This window comes from Malurus melanocephalus, unplaced genomic scaffold (genome assembly GCF_030028575.1).
Source record: "Malurus melanocephalus ecotype Western Australia unplaced genomic scaffold, MMel_1.1 scaffold_253, whole genome shotgun sequence".
Lineage (NCBI taxonomy): Eukaryota > Metazoa > Chordata > Aves > Passeriformes > Maluridae > Malurus > Malurus melanocephalus.
Window position 1 is genome coordinate 229,552 of NW_026623485.1, and position 10,496 is coordinate 240,047.

Here is a 10,496-nt window from a genome sequence, read left to right on the forward strand (position 1 = left end):
TGTCCCCAGCCAGCTCCCTGTCCCCAGCCAGCTCTGTGTCCCCAGGCTGACTCAGTGTCCCTGGCTAGCTCAGTGTCCCCAGCCAACTTCGTGTCCCCAGCCAGCTCCATGTCCCTGGCTGGCTCAGTGTCCCCATGCAGCTCTATGTCCCTGGGCTGGCTTCATGTCCCCAAGCTGGCTTTGCATCCCCAGCCAGCTCTAGGTCCCCAAGCTGTCTCCGTGTCCTCCAGCATCACCTCTCACTTCCCTCCTGCCCTGGGGGCTCCGTGGCCATCCTCTGTGGGTTTTCTTTGTGGGTTATACTCGTTGGAGAAGCATRGGGAGAGGTGATGCTGTGCTGGGGAAAAAGGCGTTGCTGGAAATCCGAGCAGAGGATGAGGAAGGCAGTGCTGGTGAGGCCGATTGCAGCGGGAGGTGCCGGGTTGGTGGCTTGAAGGAAGGGGAGATAATCATCCAGGGGTGCCAGTGTTGTGGGGCAGGAGGTGCTTAAAGCTCTGCAGAGGGGCTGGGAGGAAGTGGGAGTGCTGGGTTCTGCTTCAGAGGACATCAAAAGGGCAGCAGGATAATGTCTCGTGGTCCTGGAAGGGTGAGCAGGGTGTGTTATCTGGGTGTTATCTGGCACYGAGATGGGGAGAGGTCCCACAACAAAAACCAGGGGGAGGCTGCAAAGGAATGGCTTTATCTCGGCGGAAACAGCAGATTAGGGGAATTTTTAAAAAAATAAATCCAAACTCAGAGGTACAAAGCGGCCTCCAAAGAAAAGCAGGAAGGAGAAAGAGTCAGAGTGCTGGGATTTTCCCAGGCAGGCATTCTTTCCCGGGCTGAGGTGCACAGGGAATTCAGCTCCCTGGGGAGAGGTGAGCAGCCCTGCTGCCTGGAAAATAGAATAGATCTTCCCAACAACATCACAGTGAATATAAAAGCAAATCTTTACTTAAAAGCTTTCAGGTACACATTATGGGGAAAATCACGCCTGGTACAGTAATTCTACAATTTTTATGAGGTTACTTGGTTAGTATGCTTATCATATGCTGTCCAATTAACAGGTTAGGCGGTTAGGTAGTAATTCCTGGGGTTCTGCCCCACTGGAAGCAGCCCAGAGGTTTCTTTTGTCCCATTTTTGTTATGTCTGCTCCAGATTTTGTTTGCGAGACAATATCCTTGTAGTTGGTTCTCTTCTTGGAAAAAAGATTAAACAATATTTTAGGGAAGTGTTTATAAGGTTAGTTTATTGTTCCTAAATGTAGGGAAGAAAGAGGGGAAAAGTACCAGGATCTACAGCCATGCGTTAGCAATGTACAAAGTTACAAAAAAGTGAAAAATACAAAAAGCTAAAAATCTTGGGCATCACCCCAAGCCCCCATCGCTGGTTTAGCAGAGCTGGGCCTGGCAGTCACTCCCAGTGCTGATCCCAGAGYCTGGATCAGGAAAAGCCATGGGATGGTGTTTACACAGCACCGGGACGCAGCGAGGGCTCACTGACCTGCCGAGAGCAGTGCCAGCGTGGCCTTGGTGGCCACGGCAGCATTGTCCCCAAGAACAAACRGCAACGTCCCGAAAACACAAAGGTAAAAGGACTCTCTGTCCCTGTCCATCAGCCCTCCGCAGCAGGCGCCGCTCGGATGGCTGTAATGGAATTATGGAGAGAAGGAGGCTGCGAGGCAGTGTCTCATATCTCAGTGGCAAAGGCCAAGGTGATGGCTGCTGCACGGTTCTGATTGCAGCTCTGGAGTGTGGCTACCGTGGCTTGTGTGATCTGTGCCGCCCCAGGAACCTTCASCAGCCGTGCCTGGAATTGCCAAGGACACGACAGAGGCAGATGAATGGGGTTTGTGGAAGTGGGGTATTTTGTGAGCYCTGTCTCTGTTGTTCTGCTGTGAAAACCACAGCCAGCTGGATGGATTGCAGCATTCTGAGCCTGGGAATGGGCTTTCCTGTGATGCCCTTATTTTGCAGGAAGTGGCAGAATCGGGGGTCCTGAGCTCCCTCTGGAGCAGGAGAGCAGGGAGAGCCTTAGGCAGGGTTTGAGGAAAATGTCGCTGCTTTTATATATGAGGAAAATATCCCAGCGCTGTCTGCAAGGTGCAGCTGAGGAGGGATTGTTCAAAATTAGATTTAAGAAAAAAAAAAGAGAGAGAAATAGCTCTTAAATGTCTGTAGGGAATGCCAAGGGAAGTGGAGATGTGGATGTGGTTTTTTGTGTTCTAGGAAGGAAGTGTAAGCCGAATGTGGAAAAGCCCTGATGGTCTGCATGGGGCTGTCCCTCTRGGTTCCTGTTCCCTGCTGAGATGCTCTGAAATGGGCTGGGATCTGTCCAAAATATCTGAAATTGCCTAAATCAGCAGCAGTGCTTCTTTTCCTGGCTGAGCTGGATTTGTTTGGGTATTCCCTACATCCCCCGGTCTGCATCTGGCCAGAAATATCCCTGTTCTGGGGCAGAGGCAGCAAAAAGGGCCAAAAAAAGAGAAACCATGGCTGGGAGTTGGTGCAGATGGTCTTTAAGGTCCCTTCCAAACCCAGACATTTTGGGATTCTATGAAAATACCTGACCTGTTTASTTTTAGACCCTAGATGGAGTTTTGTGTTCCTGGTGGGTTGAACCCCTGTGTAACCAGGACTCAGCAAAGGTTATGGCCACTGCAGGAAGGAGCTCCCGAGGATGTACCAGGGCAGCAATTAGCAGGGAAGGGGGTTAATGAGCAGGTTCCCTGGGTAGAAGCATGAGGATGAAGGGAGAGCCTTGTAATCTAACACAGAGGAGACTCTGGAATCTTTGGATGGTTGGAGAACGGGTTTATTTCCCCCTAGAATCTTCCAGAAAATTAGTTGCGTGTGACAGGTGAAAAAAACCACAAAAACACACCCTGGATTTTGGAGGCAGCTCCGAGGGGCTCCGTGGGGAGCCGAGATCTGATGAGTTTTGGGGAGTGAAGAAGCCCTGGAGCTCATCCCATGTGCGCTGAGTGTGTCGGGGTTTGACCTGTTCCCTGAACTGCAGACTCATCCCTCACCATCCCGTGACAGCCAAGGGAAGGTGATGTCATGACAGGGGAAAAATCCAAAGGTCCTGGAGGGCAGAGGAGCGTGGGTGCTGCTGAGGGCAGCGGGGGKTGCCGGGCTCTGAATCACCCAACGGGGCCGGAGTTCCTCCAGGAGCTCTGGGATGTGGGACGTGATCCGGTGACCCTGTTGGGTCTGCCAGGAAAGGGAAGCTGTTCCTGCTTTCGGGGTGTGTGAATGGGGCCAGAATGGGGCTTATCCCGAGCCTTCCCGTGCCCAGTGAACACCTGGAAATGTCGCAAGAGCATCCCAAAGGGCACGGGCAGCCTGCAGGGGTAGGGCAGAGGTGCGGGAAGCCCAGAGAGGCGTGGGTRCCCCCCGGGCTTTGCAGCCCTGCCCCAGGAGTTTAATGGTTCGAAGATCCTGGGGTAAATCATTGCCAGGGCAGGGCASGGRCAAGCAGGGAGCGGGATGGAGCGGGGTCTGGMTCACAGGGARRATCCYTGGGCAAGCAGGGAGCGGGATGGAGCGGGGTCTGGMTCACAGGGARRATCCYTGGGCAAGCAGGGAGCGGGATGGAGCGGGGTCTGGMTCACAGGGARRATCCCTGGGCAAGCAGGGAGCGGGATGGAGCGGGGTCTGGMTCACAGGGARRATCCYTGGGCAAGCAGGGAGYGGGATGGAGCRGGGTCTGGMTCACAGGGARRATCCYTGGGCAAGCAGGGAGHGGGATGGAGCRGGGTCTGGCTCACAGGGARRATCCYTGGGCAAGCAGGGAGWGGGATGGAGCAGGGTCTGGCTCACAGGGAGGATCCCTGGTAACCGGGAAGGGGGCTGGAGGGGGCTGGAATGCTCAGACATTGCTCACCCACCTGATGGGGATGAACTTTTTACAAGGGAAGTTGGTTTTAAAGTGAAAAAGGGATGATTTGGACTGGATATTTAGGAAGAAATTCTACTTGGTGAGGGTGCGGAGCCTCTGRYACAGGRTGCCCAGAGAAGCTGTGGCTGYTCCATCCCTGGAAGYGCCCAAGGCCAGGCTGGACRGGGCTTGGAGCAGCCTGGGACAGTGRAAGGTGTCCCTGCCCATGGARGGGGTGGAATGGGATGAGCTTTAAAGCCCCTTCCCACCCAAACCATTCTGTGATGGTGGGGTGAGCATCCAGGCAGCACTGGGAATGCTGGACCTGAGACAGAGCCAGCAGCAGCTCCTTTCCTGGGATTCTGACATCAGGGAGGGTTGGAGCAGGRRTAGGAACAGCTCTGGAAAGCCGGGAGAGCAGCTAATTCAATGGAGAGATGGACTGGAATAGCGAGCCTCCTGCTCTAATCTGATTGCTGCGCTGATGGGCAGCACTGCCAGGGATCTGCGGAAAACTTCCAGGCAGGGGTGACGTGGGAGCTGAAATCCTGCCCACCTCCAGGGCTGAGGTGCCTGAGGGGAGCCACAGAGGCTGTGGGCAGGTTCAGACACCACGGGTGGATGTGTCCAGCCCTGGGTGTGTTCTGTGCCCACCGTGGGTGCAGCGCAGTTTTCCTGCCCCGAGGCCATGGCAGCTGCTCTCAGGTGACTCTTGGCTGGCTGATGTGTTTGTGACGAGGATGGGAGCTCGGCTGGATCGTCAGGTGAGGGAAAAAACCGCACAGGGCACAAGCAGAGAACAAAACCTTCATGTGGGAGGGCAGAGGTCGGTGCTGGTGGCAGCAGCTGCAGGCGTGGAAGCGTTTGGGTGGGAGGAGGGCTCCTGGAATGCTGCTGAGGATGTTCTGGATGCAGAGTTCTCCACATCCTCATCAGCTGCTCACAAGGATGGAATCAAAGCTCGGATCAGGGGCTGCCTTCCCCCAGGAGCACAGGGAATCACGGGCTGGGATCAGCAGCTCCAGGCATCCCACAGCCCCAACGGAGCACAGGAACCATGACTTTACCCTGCCCAGACTCTTGCGGGGTCAGCAATGTGTCCAGACAGGCTGGCACACCCCTCTGGGACTCACCACAGCCGTGCTGGAGCACAGAAGGGAGTTCCTCTGAGGGTTCTTCCTCTCCAGGCTTGCATGTGTGTGTTTTCCTGCTGCAGCCGCTCTGTTTTCTGGGAGTGCTGCTTTATTCTGGCCCTTGACCCTGAGCTGGGCGTGTGATCCGGCTAAACAAGCAAACATGGAGCTTTTGAGCTCGGGAGGGTTGAGCTGAAGGGTGTGYTGGGGGGTGTGTGGGTACAGCACCACTGACCCCATAGCCCAGGGTCACCTTGAGCCCAAACAGCATCGAGGAGCCGGGAAAGGGAGGAGAAATCCCAGACGTGGCACATGCAGACATGGCTTATTTTGGGAAATGTCTGGTGCTGACAATTCAGCAAACATGGACAGGAGGTCCTGCAGGAGGAGTTGCCATCCATGGCCTGGCTGGTTGGGAGTGTTTGTGCTCAGACATCCCTGAGGGGTGCAGCAGCCAGCCCAAAGTGAGCCAGGGGTGACACCAARGGTCACCATCCCCACAGCATCACCAGCAGCAGCTGGGGAAGCCACAGGGTCGAGTTGGCTGGGACAGAGGCAGTTTTGGTTTCTGTTCTCTGGGCAGGAAGGCGTTCCAGGGCAGGCAGCCAGCGCCGTGAGCAGCCCTGCTMCCTCCTGAATGGGGTGAGAGGAGAAACTGTTCAGCTAGAGATGTTTTATTCTGAGAGTTTCCAGGTTGGTTTGTATCGACAGAAGCTCTTGACATGGATTCTGTGGCCTTCTGTTGGTGCTGTGAAGATGTCAGCCATCACACTGCCAAGGACAGGCAATCCAAGCCGTTAGCAAACATCAGAGCTTGAATTGTTTTCCAAGGCTGGTGGATATTCCCAGCAAAGGCTGGGGATGGGAGCAGCCAGCAGGGATCCAGATCCCTGTTCTGTCAGGCCCGGCAGCGTGAGGGTTGGCCTCAGCTGGAATCGCTGTCTGGTGTGGTGTTTAGCTCCTGAATCCCTGTCTGGTGTGGTGTTTATCTCCTGCATCGCCGTCATGGTGCGGTGTTTATCTCCTGAATCACTGTAGTGCCATGGTGTTTAGCTCCTGAATCGCTGTCATGGTGTGGTGTTTAGCTCCTGAATGTGGCGTTTAGCTCCCGAATCGCTGTAGTGCCACGGTTTTTAGCTCCTGAAATGCTGACATAGTGTGGTGTTTAGCTCCTGGGCGCTGTCATGGCGTGGTGTTTATCTCCTGAATCTCTGTCTGGCGTGGTGTTTAGCTCCTGAAACGCTGACATAGTGTGGTGTTTAGCTCCTGAATCTCATGGCGTGGTGTTTAGCTCCTGAATCGCTGTCTGGCGTGGTGTTTAGCTCCTGAATCGCTGTAGTGCCGTGGTATTTATCTCCTGAATCGCCGTCATGGCGCCGTGTTTATCTCCCATTTGTTCTGTCCCTCACTCTCACCCCGTTTCCCCCAGAGCCGTGTCCCTGCCCGGCCCGCTGGCCCCACACATGCCCCCACATCCCGGCCGGCCCCAGCCATGCACTGACCACCGCCCTGCCCAGCCCCGCTGCAGCCATGGCCCAGTCKCGGCCCAACGGCTCCCACTACGCCCTGACGGCCATCGGGCTGGGCATGCTGGTGCTCGGCATCATCATGGCCGTGTGGAACCTCGTGCCGGGCTTCGGGCCCCCCGACAAACCCGGCGGCAACAGCAGCAAACCCGACCGCGGCTCCGGGGGAATCCTCAAGAGCAAAACCTTCTCGGTGGCCTACGTGCTGGTGGGAGCGGGGCTGCTGCTGCTGCTGCTCTCCATCTGCCTCAACATCCGCGACAAGAAGCGCCAGAGCCAGGAGATGGCCATCGCGCACGTCCAGCGCCAGGYCTCGGCCGAGCCCTCGCAGCACGAGGACAGGTGAGAGAGAGGGCGTTTTGGGGATAGAAAGGGTGGGATTGGGTGTGGGGGTGAAAGTGAGGGGTGCTGCTGTGCTTGGGAGGGTCTGGTGGTAAAGGAGATGTGGTTGAGGGTTTGGGTATGTGAAGGGATTGAGGAATTGCTGCAGTGAGTGGAAGGGTAAAGGGGGTCTGGACAGAGCTGTGGCTGAGGCAGCGTTGGGAGAGGGGTCACTCCTGCTCAACTGGCACAGGGGAATGAGCTGAAACAACACTGGGCAACGTCCTGGGTAACCCTGAGAGCAGCAGATCCCCATTCTGGCATGGGGGAATGAGCTGAGACAACGCTGGGCATCATCCTGGGTAACCCTGAGAGCAGCAGATCCCCATTCTGGTGCAGGGGAGTGAGCTGAGACAACGCTGGGCATCATCCTGGGTAACCCTGAGAGCAGCAGATCCCCATGCTGGGAGCTGAGACAATGCTGGGCAGTGTCCTGGGTAACCCCGAGAGCAGCAGATCCCTGCCCCATGCTGGGAGAGCGGCCAGAGGGGCAGGACAGGGGCTGGCTCTGCCTGGCCAGGGGCAGCCAAGGTGCCAAACAGCCTTGGAGAATGGCCATGGAAACAGCCTTGGAGACTGGCCATGGAGTTCAGACCCTGTGAAAGTCTGCAGGGTCCTGCTGTTTGCTCAGGGAGCTCTGTGGGGCACTGCAAAGGCACAGTCTGGACAAACATGCCCCAGGGGAGCTCCCTGTCCATCAGCACGGAGGGAGAGAGGCAGGGGCCATGGGGACAGGAGGGGACTGTGGCTCTGCTGGCTCTCTCCAGGGTCTGCAGATCCACCCTGAAAACTGATTTTCCCTGTTTGATGGGAAAGTTAACTTCAGAATGCCAAAGAAATGGCAGTGTTGGTACCTGATGGTGACAGTRCAGAGCTGAATCTCTCAGAAAACCCAAAGGTGCCCAACCCAAGAGATATCAGAATGGCAACAGCAGAGGGGTGGTGTCCTTTTCTAATGTATTTTAATTGGATTTTGAGAGTGGAGGAGAGAAACTGATGTTCTCTCAAGGGAAGAAATCACTGCTGGGCAATGGAAGAGTGCCTGTGGGCAGAGAAAGTGATGATCAAAGACAGCCATAAATGCCAAGGAAATAAAAYGTGTCTGAGTTTAGGTGGGGTCATGATTTGTTCTGTCAAGCAAAAGGAAGCTGGCATATAACGTAGAAGGGCAAAAAACTATTTCTGGTGGGGTGGGGTGGTTTTATCCTATCCTTCCCACAAAGAAGCTGAAATGGTGCACCTACCCACAGCTTTATCCCTTTCCCCTCCAGTCAAGAAGAGGATGAAGACGTCTCCTCCCAGTACTAYGTGCCCAGCTACGAGGAGGTGATGAACACGGGCTACTCCGAGCCCAGAGACTCGGACAGGAGCAACAGGCTCAGCGTCTCCCTGCCCTCCTACGAGTCCTTGGCAGGGCTGGGYGAGGGCAGCCAGGCTCCAGGGGCCGTGGGCACAGAGCCCAGCCCAGAGAGGCAGCCCAGCAGACACGGCTCCCGCCTCAGCAAACGCCTGAAACCGCTCAAGGTGCGCAGGATCAAGTCAGAAAAGCTGCACCTCAAGGACATCAGGCTWAACCTGGAGCAGGGCAACAGCAGCGTCCCCATCACGATAGAGCCACTCACCCCTCCGCCAAAGTACGAGGAGATCCAGGACAAAATGCCAGTGAGCCAGCAAATGCCTTAAAAAGAAAAAAAAAATGGAATTTGTGATGCTGCTGGGYTGAGGGTTTTTTAAAGCCCGCCGTGCCAAGAGGGGCTCGGTGTGTGGGTGCAGAAGCAGCCAGGGCTCCCTGGAAGCTGCCGTGTGGAGGACGTGCCGTGGCACAAGGATGGGACTCGCTTTCCCTGGGACTGGGTTTTACAAAAGACTGTGGGGAAAGAAAAATGAGCACCACAAGTTGTGCTGCTGTGAAGTGAATGAAGGCTGGGCGTGCCAGAAGTGTCACTTGTGGTGTTCCACACGAGACCACCCAGAGCATCCTCTCACTGCGCCCCTCACCTCCAGCACGGCTGTTCCAAGCCACCAAACTGATACTGSAGAAGGATTTTCCAAGAGGAAAAGTGAAATGTTCCCTTTTTTTTGGTGTCTGGTCTGAGGAAGGGGAAGTGCATTACCAGAGCAGCGCCACGGCTTTCCCCGCTCCCGGCTGGGCTGGGCTGGGCTGGTGGCCCAGGGCCAGCCCTGATTTGTGCCAAGGTCTCTGCTGGCTGGTGGGAAGCAGCTGAAAGGGGCCTCCTGCTCCTCAGGGAGAGGATGGATTTCTTGCCTYGGTTGCTGTCCCTGTTTTGTGCTCTGTTGGAGGCAAGTGGGTGACCCTGGGGGTTGGGAGCCGCGTGCCCCAGTGCCAGAAATCACTGCTGAACATCCTGTGCAGGCAGAGTGCTCAGAATAAATGTTTTGTACGTTGTGTTTGTGTGTCTGTGTGTCTGTGTGTGTGTGTGTGTGTCCTGGCCCTTCCCAAGGTTTGGGATCCATCAGTGTGCTCGTGTGTGTGAGCATGGTATTAAATAAAAAATAACTATAATGGGGGCAAAAAGGTTCTTTGGCAGCCCTGGCAGGTGGCAGGGCCACTGTGAGGTTTGTGACAATCATTCCCATGTGTCCCCATCTGGCCAGGATCGCTGTGGCCATGCTGGTGCTGAGCTGTGTTCTGCTGCTGGGCCAATTGCTTGGACAAAGGAGAGGAAAAAAAMYCCTAAATTAAACAAAACTAACASGAAAAACTCACCCAGGCAGGCAGCSTGGCCAAGGTTTCCAAGGCTACTGCAGCCACACTGCCAGCTGGGACAGAGCTGCTTTTGGGGTCATTTTGTACAGTTTTAGTGTGTGAGTTGGTTGAGGTGCTCATGGCTCAGGTTGTKTTGGGGTGCTGAATGAGGAGTTGGGTTTTTGGTGCCAGCCTGGCAGGTGAGGGGGCTGGGCAAWGCAARCTTTTCCAAAGGGCTCRGAGGGGYRTTTCCAGCTGAAATCCTGGAATTTCACACCRCGACCATCGGGAACCACAGAGGGACYGACATCGTCCTGCAGGTRGRGCYGGGGCAGCTGAGCATCCTAAAASGGGYRGTGATTTGGGTGGGGGGAGGAAAATGTGCCTGAGTCCTCCAGAACAAGTGTGGGGTCGCAGTTTATGGTGGGACTGACAGCCGGAGAAAGGGCTCAGCAGGGCAGGGACAAACCTGAGACAAATCCAGCAGCGTTCCCAGCCCGCAAATCCTCACACAGCCCTGGAATTCTCCCCCTCGGACAACAGCTTCATCCTCCAGGACTTCAACACCCTCCACGGCACTTTTGTCAAAATCTGCCAGGTCCAAAACACAGCCGAGGGATGTTCTGAGCTTTGGCACCGTGGGAGTGTCCTTCGAGCTGCTGGTGGATGGGGTTATTATGGATGAAATGATGGATGCTGCTGCCCATGGAAGGATGCCCAGGGAAGGTGGGTGGGGATGTCCAGGGAAAGGTGCCCTGGAAAGGTGGATGGGTGGGTGCTGCTGCTCAGGGAAGGCTCCAGAAGCAGGCTCTCACCTCCTCTGAGCAAGCCTCGGAAAAGGCGAAGGGGAGCAAACCAAAAGCTGGAGCTTCCCCTCCTGAAGAAGT

The 10,496-nt window shown here is 55.6% G+C and overlaps 1 protein-coding gene across 2 annotated transcripts in view; it reads left to right on the top strand.

Annotated features, from left to right (window-relative positions):
- Nucleotides 1-9,309, top strand: part of TMEM51 (transmembrane protein 51) — an 11,205-nt gene extending 1,896 nt beyond the window's left edge. The window contains exons 2-3 of one of the 2 annotated variants that reach the window (XM_057375597.1): nt 6,425-6,863; nt 8,153-9,309. In XM_057375597.1, the coding sequence (XP_057231580.1) occupies nt 6,526-6,863; nt 8,153-8,585 (771 nt within the window). In that variant the 5' untranslated portion in view covers nt 6,425-6,525 and the 3' untranslated portion in view covers nt 8,586-9,309. The remainder of the gene's footprint in view (nt 1-6,424; nt 6,864-8,152) is intronic. The other variant, XM_057375598.1, reaches the window with a different exon arrangement.
- The last annotated feature ends 1,187 nt before the right edge of the window (nt 9,310-10,496 follow it).